We start from the raw sequence: 19,656 nt of genomic DNA, 5'->3' as shown, positions 1-19,656 counted from the left end.
GATAGCCAAGTGATTTGATGCTTGCTGGAATTTCCGGTATAATTAATCATCATCTCAGGATATTAAACTGTTTGCTTAAGAAGGATTTTTGGTTAATTGAGGTTCACTAACTAAGGTTACACAGAATGCAGAGCAAACTTTAGTTTGGCACTGAAGCCTTGCACTGAAGAGTGTTTCAGAGGATTATTTGAAAAAATGTTTTTCATACCTAATAATTAGCCTCTTAATTATCCTTAATTACTAGCCATTTGATTATCTTTCTCCTCATGTCCAGTAAGCCAAACTGACAGAAAATTATGTTCCTTTATATAAAAGGCAGGGTAAGAGTTGATCCTTACTTATGTACAGAGAAACTTTGAGTAAAAAAAATCTTTTATTCCATTAATGTTAAAGTCTTATTAATTCATATTCATGTGCACAAATCAAACAAACATATATTTTGAAACTCTCCTGATATAATCTATCTTTCACAGTATGCTTCAGTCAAAGCACCAGGACTGTGTTAGACAGGGAGGAAAAATGAATTCCAGAAAGAGGAATCTCTCTGATCACGCCTCTTCCTAGTCATTCAGACCCAGATGCCTGCAACCAAGAACTTCACAGCTAATATAACAATTAAGGAAAAAGAGTGATGGACTTGCTCAGGTAATCAGGCAAGGTGAGCTGAATTCTCTGGAGAGTAAGGTTTTATAGCACAGTACTTCCTCCCAGACATGACCATTTATGCTACTTTTACTGCATGGTTAGAGGAAAAATACCACCACGTAGCAAACTGTTTTTTCACCAGCAGCACCCACCTCCTGCATACCACACCTTCATTCACACTTCTTGGCAACTCTTGTGCAACAGCACAAAGATCCCTGTACTGGCCTGATGTACCAGATGGGACACCTTGGCTAGCACTTAAGACTAGAAGGCAGGTTTTGCAACATTTGGCCTCACATTTTTATCTACTAGTAACAGGAGCACATCCTGAGGTACAGCATCACTCCTCTTCCTGTGCCAAGACTTTCCTGAACAGGTTTGGCTGGCTTTGCAGCTGCAACAGTCATTCTTCTGTGGTATCTGTAGGCAGGGACTAAAATAATACTGTCAAATCACCCTTCAGATCTCATGAGTAAGGAAGGATCTGCAAATGTGAAGGGCTAGTATAATATTTTATAATGCCATAGTATCATGTAACGTTAGTTCCTGGGTATTTGTTTTAACATCTTAGTGCTGCAACATTTCTATAGACTTTCACGTCAGTTTTGAGTAAGGTCATCAAAATTTTCTTAGGAGCTAAAGACTTTCAAAATTTCCTTCTTCATGTTTAGTTTCTAATCATTCCTTGTTTAATTCTCTTTGAAAATTAATGCTCTTTTCCAGCAAATGAATGAAAGAACTTGTGTTATACATGGTTTTTATATTCTTATTTTCATTTTCTTAAGAAATCGCAGTATGATTGAATAACAGGGGCCACATGTTGACCAACAGATTACTGTCAACTCAACTGACCACTGGACTGGCCAACGTGTAACTCAAGGAAGTTTTGTAATTTCCATCCCTGAAAATCTTTGGCTACAGAGCAAACGAGCTGTGAGGAATAATATACACAGAATTTAGGACAGAGCAGTAGTCTATGTTGATGTTTCTCAGACCTTACTTGTTGAAGAGCAAGCCAAAATTTAAGCAAAGAAAGATTTATCTTACTTGGTTTTGTCATAATTGCTTTCTTGTATGACTAAACAACATGTGGGTTGAAATGGGTTATTGATGTTTTCAGTTTTATACTGTTATTTTTATTCATTTGTTCACTAATATTTGGTGGTATATTTCGCTGACATTATGGGATTTTAATTTGTTCAGTAAATGTACCATCTAAGATCTGATGAGCCAGTGGTGAAAAACTGTTGAGAAGTATTCAAATAGATAAATTCTACAGGTCTTTTCTATCCATTTGCTTTACAACTCTTTCATATGTTGTCATTTGCAAGTAATTGTTCTTTGGCACCCAGCTTGCACCATTCACTTCAGAGTATGCATTCACGTCAGAATGCATTCCCCTGGTCTGTTTAAACACACTGTTAAGCTACCAGGACAAACAGAAGTGTTTACTGATGCTGTCTGCATCCCAAATTCCCATTTTTTCATTATTTTAATGACCTTTCCTGTAGTAGCTGTGTGTGATGTTTGTAAAAACATTTGCAAATTTTGAGGCAAGGGATTTATCTATAAATTCTCATTTGTTTCTACCTGTTTTATTTCTGATTAAAGGTCCTGATTGACAAATTAATCTCTTCAAAAAACAGCCTAGATAAATGCTGCCTTACAACTAATATTTTGTGAGGTGTTTGTGAACTCTGAGTCAGTATGAATGTCAGCACGGGAAATACATTTAATCTTTCTGCACAGCTGTTTTGGTCAAGCTGCTTCTCAGCCATTAACAAAGAGCTGATAAAGCTCTCAGGGGAACTTCTCATGACACATACTGAAATTGGTTTGCCCAACCTGTCCCTTCTCTTGCCTGGTGGAAGGTTAATGCTTTAAATTGGTCGGAGAGTTTGAGAAGACGGACAAATTAAGGAGCAGTTACACAAGTGACAAGAGGTGTGAGCTTAGCCCACCATCTCATATGAAATGAGAACACAACTCATTTCACTGGAAACAAGACCCCTCTTTTAATGATGGGATGAATTTTGTGATTTGCTAATTTATATCAGTGGATCAGCCGCTCCAGATGGAAATTCTGACTCACAACCAGGGTGGTTGCAGGAGAAGTGAGGGCAAAGCACTTCCCACCCATCTGCAAGTTCCAAAGGGGGCTGTAACTTGGTAAATGTTATTCCTGACTAATGCTTTAAAAAGACTGAGCTGAAAACCTTATCTCAGTGCAATCAATAGGGGCATTTTTATTATTTTCAGTACAATCAGAATTTCATGCTGAAGAGGGAGGAATGTAATTTCATAGTTACTTACTTGATGGTAGAGACCATATGCCCATGATTTACCTAGAAAGTTATTTTTCTAGTGCTTGGGAATTTCTGTTTTTCATTTCAGTCAAAATTACTCTGTTGACAATATTTATTCATTATACATTACATATAAGATACTCTTTGTTTGCTGTGTTTACCTGACAGGGGTGACTCAGTAGGACAATTGTGCCTTTGGGTAAATGATATTTAGGGTAAAATGTTTGAATTGTCCTTTGGCTGAAAGCATGTAAGTGTTGCTGATTGTTGTTCTTTCTGGCCATTTTTGAACTTAAAAGGTACTCAGGAGGGCTTCAGTTCTGGAAATACATATGTGAGTGAAAAAAAAAAAAAATCTTTTTTATCCCTGTTTCATGACCTGGGAAATGATATCAAAAAAGTGACGAGCATTTTACTGTGAATTTATGGCCATGTTCAGAAATGGCATCCTATAGTGTCCCAGTGTAAGCCCTCAGAAGCCTGACATGACTTTACTGGAGGTATTCTGTATTTCTATAGAATCAAAAAATCATTTAAGTTGGCAAAGACCTTTAAGATCATGGAGTCCAACCTTTGAAGACGTGCATGGGAGTCAGGCAGGCACAAGGCTGGAGCAGCATGGAGCAAGTGTGAGCATTCAGGGAGGGAAGTAGAGGGTTAAATGTTCCCAAGGCAGGGACCAGAACTGCTCCTGTCCTGCAGGGTGAGAAAAGAGTTGTACAGGCTTTTCAAAGGAGAACAGAGCTGACCGGAGGATCATGCCCCTAAAATTTGCTGCCAGCTTTTCCTCTGCAATGTTGAGACCCAAGCCAGATGGAAAAAGGTTCTCATTAGAGCAGATTGACTGGAAAGTGTCCTCTGATACCTCCAGTTCAAACTTTTGTGTTGTTTTATAATTCAATATAACAGTTACAGCATCACAGAATAATTCTGAGTTGGCAGAGACCCATAAGGATCTTTAAAGTCCAACTCTTAAGTAAGTAGCCCATGCAGGGATTGAACCCAGTACATTGGCATCATTAGCACCAGGCCCTGACCAATTGAGCTGGTCTCAGGGCTGTAGAAAGAATTTTTAATATAGGCTGTAGAAAGTAAATCCTTTTATTTGCAGCCAAGATGTAACATGTTCTTGTAGCAGTGTTCTTGTAGAATGCCTGTTTTGCCTTCTAGTGTCCTCCAGCTTTTGGTAGAGAGGATCAGAGCTGAATCTAAGAATGGAAGTAGGGCTTGGTTTTCATGCGTTTCTCAGAAAATGCATGTGGTAAACTCTCCTTAGGTTACATGTATGCCTACTTCTGTGCTACTTTTCTTTTACCTGTATGTACATGATTGTCACTGGACAAAATACATGAGGTAATTTTGCAGCTCAGTTGCCTTTAATAGCTAAAAAGTTAGAATTTAAAGCAGTGGGAAGAAAATGTTTTTATATGTGGTTATTATATCATCACTATACAATGAATCACTGGTAACAAAATCCCCTTTGCAGAACACCAATGTTCATTTCATCACAATGGCTGTGATGAGACTGGCTGGGTGCTGGGACTTAAAGAACCTCTTACCCTCGGGTGAGATTTGGCCTGTATTTCCAGCTGCCTGAGATTCATGTCTTGTGAGTAGACAGCTCCTTGCAAATGCATCAGATAAATTATGCACTAATACTCTACCTTAGACCAAAAAAAAAAGAAGGATATAAATACTGCTTTTCTTTTCCCCAGAAGTGCTTGTTTCTATCCACGCAATCTTCTCCTATCTCACACAGTACATTTATTTCCATTAATGGGCACTCTGCCCACTCATTTCATCAAAGGTATGAAATAACCCAGTACTGTTGAATCAAATTCTGATATAGTAAAACTAAACGTGGACATTTCCCATATGCAGCCTTCCCAGGTGGTTAATTGACAGTTTAGACAAATATCGTTTTCTTGCACTGTTAATAAATTTTGTGATTTGTGTCACAATACATTTTTTTACAGAATCTAACATTGCATTGACAGCGAGGAGTACAGTGTGTTTTTTGTAAAGTCAGCTTGAAGATTGTTATTTAGAGCAGAGTCAGAGGCTTACGAAGAAGATAGGCACTTAGTTCCCATGAGGTGATAAGGGAAATTGCATTGAGACAACAGAGCAGGAGGTTAGCTTCCTACGCTCTGGAATAGAGAGATATGAGAAGCAAAATGCAACAGTAGTAAATCATGGGGTACTGGCATCATGTTATTTCATGGAAAGCCATGGAAAAACAAATGGAAGGACACCACTAACCCCACTAGAAACTCTGTCTTGAAATGATCTCCTGAGAGCATGAAATGTAACTCTTCATTCTCCCACTCAAAAGCCATAGAAGCTCAGAAGCATTCAAAAAGTTGATTGTTCAGTGTGCAGGAAGCCCTTGAGGTCACTCTTGCGGGGAAAAATCCTAAAATGGAGGCATATGGAAAATGGAGGCTTCCTTTTTCATCAGTGTTTTAAAGCCAGCAGAGCACCTGGCATCAGCTTTCTGCATCAGATGGGGAAGTGGTTATCTTCTTTTACAGGATAAGTCACTGCTGAAGAGCAGCAACAGCCTGAAGTTGCTTGGGGCAACTTTAGATAGATTGGAAATGTGCTGTATGTGGCACCTTAAGATGGGCCCTACGGCATATACAACCAACCAGCTTTGCCAACAAGCTCTCATGAGCGCTGTTTGAAAGCCACTCATTCAGTGGAATGCATGTAATGCCAAGGAAAAACATTCAGGGATAGAGCAAGCTTTCCTGCACTTCAAAAGGCAATGCGACTGAGGTACAACAGTGCAGTGTCCTAATCCCCAGTGTGCACATTCCCATTGCAGAGACATGGGGAAAAGTCCCTGCACTTGATGATACAGTAGCAGATGATACAATTTTACTGATGACCTGATCTGTCCCAACTCTTCAACGTTACTTCTCAAATTTTCCTCATAATCCATAGAGTTAACAAGCATTTTCCAGTTGTATGCTGCACTGAATATCCCAAACACAGTAACTGTATGGTAATTTTCTTTTCTAACTGACAAATTTTGTACTGTTTCTCTGCCATGAAAACTTGACTGAGTCTGGAAACAGCATTTGTGCATATTTGGTGTATCATATCGATCATAACGGGGAAAAAGCCAAGAGAAGGCGTTCTCCATAGAAACACAAGGTTACAGTGGGAACGCCGAGTCTTCTCTTGGTGATAAATGGCACTTGACACTGTGATTGCTCTGCTCTTGTAATCTCTAGAGGTGTCTCTGTGCAATAAATTTTTTACTAATATGCCCTTTACTTTCCTTTTTTAATCTGCTCAACATTTTGGCTGCCAGATTTTACAAAAGCAAAACACATTGTATCATTTCTTCCCAAGAGCCCTTTTCCTGGTATCTCTAAGCCTGAAATTTTATATTTGCATGTGAACACAGTAGAATCAAATCATTCAAGGCAACTGATACTTCTACAGCTACACCAGATCAAGGTCTGTACTCCGTTACCCATAGGAATTCAGCAGTAATGCAGCTACACATATTTTTTGCTTTTTAGGATTCATAAAGGAATTCAACAGACAGAGGAAAGATAAGAAGGGGAGCTCATTGCTGCAGGATGCTGTGGCACCAGCAGTTTATATGGGCTCTTAAAGGAATTAGAGAAATTCACGCACAAAAAAATGAATCTGGGCTGTCACACCTAAAGATGCCTCTTCTGGTGCAGGAAATCCTTTATCTGGTGATTTCTGGAAGCTGATGAAAGTAGCTCAGGGAAGCAATGTTGTGTGCCTGCTCTGCTCTTAGTCAGTTCTGTGTGCATCTGCTAAAAGCCATTTCAGGAAGCAGGCCTCAATGGAGACGTACTCTCACGGGGTATGGCTGCTCTTATGAATCCCTTAAGGCAAATAGTGAAACCTACAAAGAGAACCCTCAGAACTAACTCGTGATACAAGAACAAAACAATTCTCCTTCTGTTTGGTAGAAGTGGGTGAGGACAGTCTCTCATCTCATGTCAGGGCCCTGAGGGCACCCCCCTCCCCTCCTAGGGGTTTGACTGCCTGGGCTCAGGGCCAGTCTGGTGCCCTGTGACACAGCCGGTGGTCTTAGGGAGAGAGCTGGGAGGACTCAGTGAGGTCCTTCCTTACCTCCTGTTCACACAATTTTTGCCAGGTGGTCTTTTGTCTTCAAACATGCAAAGATAATGGAATGGCCTGGGCTGAAACATGGCTTGTGGCTCACTGGTGGTTGTAAGCCAGGATAATAAAGATCTCTCCAGCTACCAACAGGTTGTGTATCAACATAGACAATGTTCAGAGAAGTTAATAACACTGCATAGTCTGCAATTGGAATCTGTTCATCTAATTTGCCATATGAGACAGAAAATCGGTGGCAGGTTTTCTCTTCCTGCCTTCCTTCCTTGAGAATTCGGAGGCAAAGGAAGCCAGTGTCAAACTGCCCTGATGAATTATTATTTCCATGCACAAAACACCTAATTCAGGTTTCATCACCCCTTCCTGTTAACAAGTTTCAATGCTGTTGGGGAATGATCATTTCTATGTAACCTTCCACCTCTGCTAGAATTGAACCATGTCCAGGCTTAGGATGAGAAAGTATAGCAAAGAAATAATTTCGACAAACTGATTCTTTTGGTAAAGCATCAACTTATATTAACAAAACTTTTAAATGTTTCATATTGAATCTGTTCTGTGGTTTGCTTCACTGTAATTTTTATTTTAATAAAAAGTTCATTTATTCATCCCTTCAATATGTCACACCTGTTTCACCCTCATTATAACTGTGCTCAAAAATTTGGGGCACTTTTCCTGTCTGTTCATATTTCTGCTGGGCCTAGCCTCAGAACCTCATTCTGTTTCTCTTTGGCTGATTAATTTATGTTTCATCCCTTTCTTTTTTCTAAAGAGTAAGTTGGGGATTTTCTTTGTGAGTAAGCCATCATAGGTGGATTCATTTGTAATTTTGCTAATTCTATTTCTATTTCCTTTTTGCGTCGACATCCTGCTCTTGTGTTTTAGGTCAAAGGCATGATAAATGAATTAACAATCCTTTCCCTGCCTGCCAGGATAACTGCTTATAAAAGTCTGATTTCAAATTCCTTAGAGCTGATGAGGGACCTATGCCCTGAGGCATACATTTTGATATCCCAGCCCGTACCCTTTCTAAGAATGTTCCCATTATACAAAAAATTGTCCAATCTTCTTTTGAATCTGAATAACATTTGACCTCTGAGATGGCCTGCAGGGAAAAAAAAAAAAAAGAAACACATTTTAATTACTTCTTATTTTATTAAAAAGAAAATACATTAAAAAAATACTTCCTTTCCGTGTTTCAGATATGCTGTGGCTTGGTTCTTCCCCTGTGCAGGATAAAAGCAAACCAGAGCTCAGACCTTCTTTGCTGTACCTTGTTCTTCCATACTGTCTCTCATTTCCCTCTGTGTCTGTCTCCTGCTAGCTCTAAATAGTTTGCATCTTTTCAGTCCTTCTTCATATGAAAGGACTATCCATGACCATTGTCTGTCTCATGTCTTTGCATTCCTGCAGCTGGTTTTTGTGAGATGATGATATATCCAGCTATGGGTGCTCTCAGTTAGGCACATCCTTAGTTTCTAAAATGGAAAAAAATACTGCCTCCTGTCATTCTCTAGGCATACTTTTTTGATCATCCGTGCATAATGTGAGCAATAGCTTCTGCTTGATGTCTTTAAAGTGGCTGTATATCCTCTGCACTAGAGATCCAGGCTATCCAAAACTGACAGATCATTCAATCCTAAAATAATTTTTGGAGTGTGTACAAGGCAGAAAGAATAGATTGACATGCAGCTACTATGAAGAATGTCCTTTGATATATAAACAGATAAAGTCTAAATCAGAGCTAATTTTCCAGAATCTATTTTCTGAATGTCTTTTTACTTTCAAATGCCATTCTTCAAGTCAGACGTTTGCCAATTTACTATATGAAATTCAGAGCCTGTTGGGCAAGCTTTTATTCTAAACTATCATGCTGATTCTTACTTTTAGTTGTATGTAGGTTTTGGACACATTCTTATTTTAATCTGATCAATAGATAAATGAACTGCCCTGAGAGAAAGATCTTTTAAAAGCAGAATCTTTTATAAAGAAAGGCATGAGGTTTCTTCAGTAGACTCTAAGCAGCTGAACTATTAATTGCATCTGGAGATTCAGTGCCCAGCACTTGGGCCTTACTCTCCATCAACTTTCAAATGACATCTATGCTTTCAGTTAGATCCTTTATACCCTGTCACTGGCAGGACTCATGTTCTCCACTGTAGGATAAGTCACGTTTCAGACACTCACACTATCTCCTCTCCTTGCTTGCTTACTTCACCAGCCTCAAATCTGTGATGTCCACAAAGAGAAAAGGGAAAAATCTAGAATTACCTAGCAGTACTCTCCTTAAATCATAGTCTAGGTTAGGTCCCTTTAGGTGAGAGGAAGGGGACCCAAGGTGAGCCCTTATAAAGACAGTATTGCAATCCCTTTCCTTTCTTCTGTGGTGGGCAGTAGTCACGTAAAGGGAAATGTTCTCAGGGGATCATTTGGGAAGGCCTTGGAAAAGGACAAGAATTACAGACCATGAGAAGATGGGAAAAAAGGTTAGTTACTTTTGATTATCAGCTGTTGAATTATCTTAAGAATGGTAGCTACATTGAGAAAGGAAAAGTGGTAAGAAAATGCAGCAGAGTACATTGTGCAACAAGTTTAAATTGCTAGAAAGGTGCTCCTTTCACTTTAGTGAAGAGTCTCCTTAACTTCAAGGAAATGTTGTATGCCAAATCTGGCAGAATGCATGTTGAATTTCCATGTTATCTTTCCCTAGTTTTATGAGAGGAATATTTTGGAAAGTTAATGCTTAGTCTTTAAGGGTGAATTGCTGGAATGAGACTCAGTTTGAGAAAGACTTTCCTCTTGTTTAGGTGTGAAGAAGAGGAAGGTATCTTAACAGTAAGCAGCACTTCTGGCTCTCATTATAGCTTTTCTGGTAAGATTTTGGAAAAAAATAAATTTCTACAGTCTCTTATGACGCTCCTAGTAAGAATGTGTCTTGTATCCCAAAGTACATCTGCAGATCTAGTCCTTAATATCCCATATGCAATTTCTGTAAAGCTTGTTCCTGAATAAGAGAGGATATTCTCAATAATCTGACCTTGTGTGTCTCTGATTATGCCTTAAATAAGTGTGCCTGTTTGGGACCTGGACTGTATTGTTAAGTGTTCTCCACCTTAGGCAAACCTCCTGTGAAAGTGCTTTTGCTTAGAGCTCTTCTGAGTAAGAGATGGAAAGCACTCAGGTGAGTCCTCCTCAGAGCTTGAAGATCTCTGTGGCTGAAAAAAGGATAAGTAATGAAAAAGGGTCCCATTCATTGCAATACTTCTTCCATTCTTCAAGCATTTTCTGCTGGCTAGGAACTTACTGGGATTTTGTACAGGCTGCCTAATTTCCTGTTTGAAGGCAAACTTGAGGAGAGTTACTGCACAACAACTCTATAGGAAGATGAACTGTGCTAGAGAGATGAGCCTGTGGGGATGTAATGAGTTGAACGTTGGATGAAAGAGTTAAGGGTGAGAAAAAGCTCATCTGGCTGCCAGGTTTGCAAGCAGTGAACTTCAGCCTGGCCTTTCTAGCCCTACTGCTCCACCAAGCACCCTAAAACTAACCCACAGTCCATCAGTACAGTGAAGAAGATGTTTTCATGCTCCTTTGAGACATACGTGAATAATTAGTTGAACTTTTTTATCCAGACAAAGTTAATAGGCTGCAGTGTATTATGTATTTAGTAGACAAATAAACCACAGTGGATTTCTGTTATCTAAATCTATCCTGGCTTCTTTTTGCTATGTGTGGTAAGCTGCTTCAGGAAGAATTCAGTAGGAAAAAGACCTTTCTCTGCTTCATAATCCCGTAATATGAATACAGAATTGCCTGGGCTACAGTGTCAGGATAATTAACAGTGAAGCACCAGTGGTGAGGGAGCTATCAAATGGGATATCTCTGAATCAGTATTGGGTCTGGTACTAATTAATGAAAGCACTAATTAAGGTTTCTATTAAACAATCTGGAAGATAAAATGAAGCACGCATTGATCAAATTTGTAGAGGCCAGGCTGAAGCTACAGAATGATTGATCAACAGATTTTTAGAGCAAGAGGAAAATTTTAAATAGGGTGAGATTTTAATTTAGATAAATTTAAACAATGCACTAGAGGGTGACACTTTATAAAATGGAAGGCTGCTGATTAGAGCTCATTAACACAAAGAATTTAGGAGAGTGAGTAACAAATGGGACCCAAATCCCAATACCATGGAGCTTTAGAAAGACAAATAGCTTTCCTGGCTGTACAGAGAGTAAAGAGGAGGTCATTTGTAGGATAGTGGCCATAGGAATAGCTATTCTGTGTTTCTAGTGTGGCAGTACAGGTGTAAAGCTTCAATCTGTTATCCTTGTGAAATAAACTCTTTAATTGTGACCTCAAGGTTGGATGGTAAAGGAATAAAGTCTCTGAAAGTGATGTCAAGCTGATAGATGTGTGTACACAGCCTGAGAGGAATGTGAGCACAGTGTGCTCCACTGACAGCCCACCTCTCAGCCATGTGGCACCTAATTGAACACCCTGCATATGATCCATTGATGCTGGCTTCTGATATATTCCTTTACTTGCCACAGTGCAATGGCAGGAAGCTGCTTTGGCCATGGAAAATGTAGCAGGACATAACCTAAATAAGCAGGCATAGGTAAGTAGGAGTCTCAGCCTCTGTCTACCGTCTGCACATTATCAATGTGTTCCTTCCAGCTACAAAACTGAATAAACATTATCTTCTGACTGGGGTGTGGGGAAAGCTGGTGAACATGAGTAATGTGTCCAAGGAAAGAAATTCTGAGAAATGGGTGCTGCTTTTTGAACCTTATTTTGCAACTGAGGTCTCTTTCTTCTAAGAGTGACTTCTAAATTGAAGCCTTGGCAAGGCAAAGGTACCACTGCAGGCAGTTGCTTCTCATGATTTTGTGTTCCTGGAAATAAGATGTCTCTAGGAGGAAAAGGGGGTAGCAATCTACTTCAGGCATGTGTGGGAGAGATAGTAAAAAAATCTCAAAATACTTTGATGTCTAGGAGGAGTTATGGACTAGATATCTGGTCCAACAGATCCAAGTAAGGTATTTGCAACAAAACTTGTAGTATATGTAGTTATTTATGCCTATGTAAATGCCTTTACACAAGAGTCCTGTATTGTGTTTGAGAAACATTATGAAAACTCAAGTAAATTTTCTTGTGGTAAAAGTAAATATTATATTTTGGCACTGCACCAACAATGAGTCTATACATTTAGGAATCAATTTACTGAAGACTTTTTTTTTAACAATATCTTCTTTTTTAAAGTGCACTTATTTTTACGCAAAGCCAATAATACCATTTGCATATCCTTACGTTTTTAAAAGTAATAGCTTGTAATTTCACAGAGTTGTAGAATAGCTGAGGTTGAAAGGGACTCTTTGGAAATCTTCTAGTACAATACCTATGCTGAGAGCAAAGTCAGAAAGAGCAGACTGCCAGGACTGATTGCCAGGTTTTGAATATCTCTGAAGATGAAGACTCCACAAGACTTTTGAACAGCAGTTTTCAGTGCTTCATCAACAAAATAGTGGTTTAATAAGCAAATAATTATATTAAATGGAACTTTCTGAATTTCAGGTTTTGCCCATCTCTTCCTGTCCTTTCACGGGGCACTGCTGAGAATTCTGGCTCCTCCTTCTTCATTTCAGCCCCTCAGGCTGTTTACATACTAAGAAGATCCCCCCCAGCCTTCTCTACTCCAGACTAAACAGTCCCAACACTCAGTTTCTCCTGCCATAATAGGTATTCCAGTCCCTCAGTTATCTTTGGGGCTCTTTTCTGAAATTGCTCCAGTATACACACGTCTGTATTGCACTAGAGAGCTTGTAGCTGGACACGGAACTAAAATTGAATCAGTAAAATCTTACAAAATCTAAATCAGCGATGCATGTTGAAGATAGATTTTGCATTATTCAAAATAAAAAGAAAAAGGAACTGGACCAAATTTTAACTAGAATTGAACTAATAAATCCTCACAAGAACAGAAAATTGTATTAGTTGACAATCTTAGACTAACAGCTCTGTTGGAGTTGTTATTTATCAAAATAACAAGGTGTGGGGAGATGGGGGAAGAAGCAAATTCTTATTCTGACAGTACACAGACTCAAAACACAATATTTGCTTTATACATATAGGATATGATTCAAGGACTGAAATGCCATGGCTTCCTAGGGATAAAGAAATCTTGCTCAAGGAACTTTGCAATGAAGAGTTTTAGAAGACAAAGCCTCTGGCTGAGATGCCAAGATGATAGGAGAAGACAAATGAACAGCTCACAGTGAGCAAGAATTACCCATTGCTACCTGTCCTGCTGCTAACAATGAGTAGTAGGACAAAGTCTGTTTGTTGATTAGCTTCTTATTATATGTGTTTTCAGGGTGGGGGCATTGTGGTATATTCATCTATATAGCTATACACATACACCTATATAGATGCATATGTTTCTCTATTTTTTCCACTTGATGAAAAGCGACTTATTTACCTCTTTTACAACAGGATCTGGATGCTGTTTTGTGGATTTTGGCTGCTAGTGATGTATTTCATCACTGTCAATAAAGATGTTTATAATACAAGGCAGGGGATTGTCTAAGTGCTGTGTGGGAGATGCTCGATTCACCTTGCCTGATACCACAAGCATTAGTTGAACAAATAGGTTAGTGCTATTCTTGTTGACACTGGATGGTTGCCAGGTCAGAGCTGAGGAGTTTAGTCTCTGTTGTTTGCTGTTTCCTGAGCACATAATGGATCACTATTTTAGTAAAAATTTGGTTTATTTGTAGGTAAAGCCAAAATGTTTAAATTTCTTTCATTTTCTTTCAAATATATCATGGCGTGAGAAGTGAGGGGATTTCTTTAACAAAAACACAGGGCACAGGAAGAAGAAACTGTTCTTTCAGGTGTCAGAATGTATGTCTGGAAATTTTGTCACGATTTTACACCAGAGAAAGGAGCACTTTTCACTAAAACCCTTAGACTAAAATATTCTGACAGCTGATATGGTATGTTGAAAGCTTTTCTTTGCTTTTCTTGGCTTGTTACTGCCTTTCTTATAGTGGGGTGGAGAGAGGGAGAACATTAGTGATATGTACTACTGACTTACTCTTGATGGTGCAAGTTTTTCCTAGTTAAGAAATCTTTATTGCTGTTTCAATAGAGAATTTTAGGAGCTAATCAAGAAAATGTAGAATTCTGATATTGGCCAAGGCCAAGTTACACAGCAACCAGATGATGGTCCTCATACACTTTGGAGGCTCCAGCCACCTGGGTTACTGCAGATGTCTTTTCCTCTGGGCTCAGTATGTACCCATATGTAGCACAGAAGAGGTGGGTGTACAAGTGCCCTGCTGAAGCACTGATGTTAGGCCAGCCTGAAACAAGCCTACATGGACAAGTGGTCCATGCCTCTGGAAGAGCTTGGTCATGCACTTCAGAACTTTGCAGAGGAGCATCTTCAGCCTGGTATGACTTTTCAGTGAATGGCATAAACCACAACACTCTGATTTTAGGTAAAAGTCTGAGGTTATACAAAACAAATATGTCCTAGTATTTGTCCATTTTAAAGGAATCATTACAGCAATTTTTCCCTGCTTGACTCTTCTGTGCCTGTAGCTTGTGTTGTTGGTTTTACTATTCTTGTCCTTCTGCTTATGGTGATCCCAGCTTTGCAGAGCAATTAAAATTCTCATGCTATGATGTGTCACTGATCTTGGTAACATTCCCCTGGCTTCACAGTAACAAGTGTACTTGGCAATTTCCAGTGCTGACAACTCCAGTTTTCTTCCTCTGCTGCTTAGGTGGTCAGAGCCACATAAGTGCCAACGAATTTTATAAAGCACAAAAGCAACGTCTCTGACTCAGCAGGGCTTTGTACCAGAGTGAGGGCAGGAGAGGTATTGTGCCCAGAGCCCAGAATTGGCTGGTATCTCTCAATGGGAAGTGAAACAGGAAGATCACCTTGTAAGCAGGCCTGGTGCCATCCAAACAGATGGGCTGAAGTATAAGCAGCCAAACAGTCATTTAGGAACACAAAAAGGATTTGTTGAGGGCACGTTTCCAAGCTTGAAATGTCAGAATAGTTGCCTGTGTCAAGCCTCCAAACCTGAAGGGAAGGATATGTGCAAGTAGTGTGGGATGAGCTAGTGCTGAAAACAAACATGCAAATGTGTTTTGGATCCTTTCCTGAATCCATTGAAAGATTTTTTTCATAGCTGTGAAACCTAGAAAGGATGAGTGGGAGAAGAGTCCTGCAAAGCAGTACTATTTCCCTACCACGTGGATCACTTTCCACAAACTGTGCTGACAAGGTAAAGAAATTATTTCTTTTGCCTCCCACAAATGTTGATGTGCAGGAAGAACATAACATTGCTCTGGCTGGTTAGTCTTTAGCAGCTGTATTTAATAGCTTCAGGACAAATTCTGTAGTATTAGCCAAGGTCTAAATCAGAGAATCATAGAATGGTGTGGGTTGGAAAGAACCTTAAAATAATTTATTATACAGAGGAACATAACCTTATTAAAGAATTAAAAGACTTAGAGTTAATCTCCAGTGGCCGTGGAGTTTTATTGAGGACTGAATTGCTTCACTGTAATAAGAACCCAGCTCTGGTACTTTTCTGCTTAAAAGATCGACAACAAAAGAGAGGAGGAGACACCAACACAAACTTCTGTAACTATGAAACTCAAGAATTTAGGATGATAATTGATGGAAATGTGCTTTGCTGCTTTTTCATCCACTACAAAAGCCAGACAAATACTTACTACTTGTCTGCTGATCCAAGGTGCAAAGCAGAGAAGGGCTCACAAAGGCAAATGTGATGACTTGAAAGGAAATGAGTTTGCAGGTAAGATTCAAAGCCCCAGTTGCAAGCTAAGCTTTATCTGAGCTTGCATTGTTAACGCCGTGTAACTGGTGCCTTGCAGTTCCAGTTTAGAAAGTGGAGAATGAAAGCAAGCATTAATCTGGCTGAAATCCACATAACAGGATTGTGTGTGAAACAAAAGTGAAATCAGACAGTGCAGTCAGTGAAATACAGCTCGAGGAGGAGGGGGGAATATGCTAGAAACAGCAGTTTTCTAACCTCTTTACTGCAGTTGAACAAGCTTCAAGAGGCATTAGGAGGGGTAAAAAACCCCAGGACCTAGTTACTGTTATTTGATTTTTGCAGCAGAATGTTCTTACCAGAAGTAGAGCTGTTAGAGCACACTGCCAGCGAAATGATTTGCATTTGGTAGAACTGCCCCTCACTTCTTCCAGCTCGCACTGCCCTTGTGGCTCTTTAACACTAGTCATTTGTTGTAGACTCTGCATTTGATGTTTTGATTTTCACCAGTTGCTCTGCAGAAAAGGATTGTGCAACAGTCAAGGGCTACCAGTCTTTGGGAAGAGGCAGAAAACATGCATTCAGATCTCGAATTCCAAATACGGAAACAGTAAGAGAAATCGCCTAAATTATGGATAATCTACTGCATAATTCTGTCTTCTTCTATTTTATAAAGCTTCCTATCCATGCGATTTGGAAACTTGTATCGACAGTGAAAGACAAGAGGATTCAAGAAAAGGTAAAAGCAAATTTAAAAACCCCTTCAGTTTTAACCCTGTGGGCTATATCTTTAAGGGAGAGGATCAGAAGTTTAGCTGCACTGTTTTCTAGATGTCAGTATCTGTGAGTAATGGCTATGTTTAAGATTTTATGAGAGCACTGTGAATTTGTAAAAATTTGCTCTGAGAACAAATAATTTTTGATTCTGAGGAAATTACTGGACACTTCAAGCAATTGAGGTGTGAGACTGTGAAGCTTTAAGTAGTCATCACCTGTCTGTTGAGGAATCTGCTTGTTATGCTAAGGGGAGGTATATTTAAGAAAATTAATTCCTTAATAGGTATATAAAATAAACCAGACGTTCCCTTTTTTAACTCTTCTCTTAGCCATAAACCTTATGCTGTGCTGTTCTCTGCTGTTCTGTAAGGGCTTTATCTTTGCTAAGAAATGTTCATTTTTCTGACATCGGGTGTATGGACTGGTCAGTATTCGGGCCCTTTGTCGTGTAAATCTGTGTGAATAAAAGGTTGCAGTCTTGCAAATAGAGCTTGTACCCTAGTTTCTTAAATGTTTTGGTAGATCAGGATTTCTTGACTTAAATGCCTAATGAATATTCTTAGGAGAATTGAATTGTAATCTGAAGCTGTTGCTGTTTCACAAGGAAATGAAAGCTGTTTAGCATGGGACAGGGGAGAAGGGATGAGTCTGGAATGAGGCCATCTCTGATGAGTAACTGTTCTTTCTCATGCAGTACGTGCTCAATATTAAGCTGTGTGCTGAGCATTCAGAAGAAATCTATAACAAGAGCTGAAATTCTACTTTTCTTTGAAACAGTTAAACTTTTTTGTTCTTTTTTGCATACTAAATGATATTGAATAGCATACTTCTCCAAATGAGAGGTCATTAGGCAAAGAAAGACACATTCCTTTGCCATGATATATTTTGGAAAAAAAAAGTTCCAGGGCTGTAACTGGCAGGAGGTGGGAGACAAATCTGCTTTTCCTGTTTTGGTACAGTAATGTTCATTATTTTCTTTCTTGCTCTTAATGTTTTTACAATGGCTAACGGCTCAAGCACTACATGCTTAAAGAAACATCTTACTCATTCTCCTTCAGTTTGTCAGATGATGGCAGGGCTGATATTCACCACATAGTAACACTTGCTGCTTTGACTCTACAAACACAGGGGGGTGGAAAGTGCAGTTTTGCTGGGAGATTGCCCTTCACGGTGTTGAGAATAAGCTCTTTATTTCTGAGGATCACATTCTTTTATTTAGGAGGGTAAGTCCTTGGGATTGTTTGCTTAATACTGACTCAGTGTCTTCTAATAAAAGTTATCAGTAGATAAGTGTTTTTTATTTGAGGGTTTTTGTTGTTTTTTTCTCAATATTCACCCCTTTACTGATCTCAACAGGCATTAAACTAAAGCTCCAGAGAGCTGGTGGGTTCATGCTAACTCTGCTATTGTCATGTTCTGTTCTGATGGCTTTCATCTGATGTGCACAGTGATTCTTGTCCAGTCACAGAGACAGAAATTGCAGGTGGAGGATGCATGCAGGGCTAGTTGGCTAATAACTTTTGAGTTTTCAAGGTTTGTCCTGACAGCTTAACTTCAAAGGATGCATAGACCAGCTATAACCTGAACATTCATTGATGGATTTGAACGGTTTAGACAGCAACCTGTAACTTGATGGTAAATTTAATCATTCCGTTTTTGTAAGGATGTGAATATCTTCAGTGCAGTATATTTCTGGCTCTGCTGCTTCTACTGCTGGAAGGAATCCATTTAATCAAAACAAGCATTGATGTGGTTATTAGCATGTTAGTCCCGAGACACAAAGCTTTATCAATATAAAGTGAACTCAACGTGGTGCTACTATCCATTCTCTTTACACTGATATTGTGCACTGAATGTAATGAGGCTTGTTGAAGGACTGCTGTTCATTGTTATGTTCCAGAAAAGTTATGCATCCTAGGAGACTTGTTCTCTGATCAAACCTTTCAAATGAAATACAACATCAAAATAAGTGTAACGGCTTCAATCTGAGGTTAGCTTTGCATGCTCGCTTTAATGAGTTGCATTTTCCTCTGGAAACTAGACAACTGAAAAATCCTGTTTACTAGTTGCTTAGGAACTGATCGTCATTAAGAGCATTAGACACCAAAAATTTCAATAAAACCTAAAGCTGTGAAATAAATGCACATTGTTCAGAAAAAGTAAATTCTGAAAATTACCACGGATTCTTATGAAGTCCAAGAGATAAACAGATTATGAGAAGGACATGCATATAGATAAGAACATCCAGACTTATACTAAGAAGGATAAACTCACTTGCTTCAGGTATACAGTATGGTTTAGGAAGACTGTTTCAATACTGCCAGTGTATTGAATGTTTCCTTTCTTGGATCACCTTCTGGAATCATTCCTTGCTGAACATATCGGGCCAAGGAGCATGGACTTCAGGGAGTACTGGTATGATCCAATAATGGAATTATTGATGAACTTTTAGATTTTTATTTTTAACTCAAACTTCAATGTTTTAAAGCACACAAATCAGAAAGCATTTTAACAGGCTTTATAGAAACAGTATGAAAATGTGTTTTGTGGCTACATGGTAGAGTTTCTTTGAGATTACATGACATTTTAACAGCATAGTTGAGTTTAGGAGGTAATTCTGGTTAAATGAGGCTTTTTATCTAGACTTCTACAGCTCTTTCTTATGGGAATATATATTTTTGAAGAGTAAATCTTATATAATTCTATACATTGAATTTTTCCATTAAAATTACTATGATTAAGTTCTTGGAAGGTATGAGGTATTTAATATTAATTCAACCTGAGAAAGGAAATGAAATATGCCACTTATTTTGTTGTCAAACATAAAAGGTCTATTATTTTAATGTGTTTAAGAGGCCTCTCTGCTTAGATAAAATACAATAGAAAGCATGTATGTGGCTTATTTAATTATGTTTATGCTGGCAGGGTTATCTCCTTTCCTTGAAGTAATTTTTCAATTCATTTGGCAAAGCAAGAAGTA

General features: G+C 38.9%; 1 protein-coding gene across 2 annotated transcripts in view; it reads left to right on the top strand.

The window, feature by feature from the left end:
• The first annotated feature begins 16,450 nt into the window (after positions 1-16,450).
• ATP2C1 (ATPase secretory pathway Ca2+ transporting 1) overlaps positions 16,451-19,656 on the top strand; it is a 67,026-nt gene continuing 63,820 nt past the window's right edge. The window contains exon 1 of one of the 2 annotated variants that reach the window (XM_050315504.1): positions 16,451-16,638. In XM_050315504.1, coding sequence (XP_050171461.1) covers positions 16,531-16,638 — 108 coding nt within the window. In that variant the 5' untranslated portion in view covers positions 16,451-16,530. The remainder of the gene's footprint in view (positions 16,639-19,656) is intronic. The other variant, XM_050315457.1, reaches the window with a different exon arrangement.

This window comes from Myiozetetes cayanensis, unplaced genomic scaffold, assembly GCF_022539395.1.
Source record: "Myiozetetes cayanensis isolate MyiCay16 unplaced genomic scaffold, myiCay2020 scf1, whole genome shotgun sequence".
NCBI lineage: Eukaryota > Metazoa > Chordata > Aves > Passeriformes > Tyrannidae > Myiozetetes > Myiozetetes cayanensis.
Note: the sequence above shows the minus strand (reverse complement) of the source record. Positions and strands in the feature narration are given on the sequence as shown.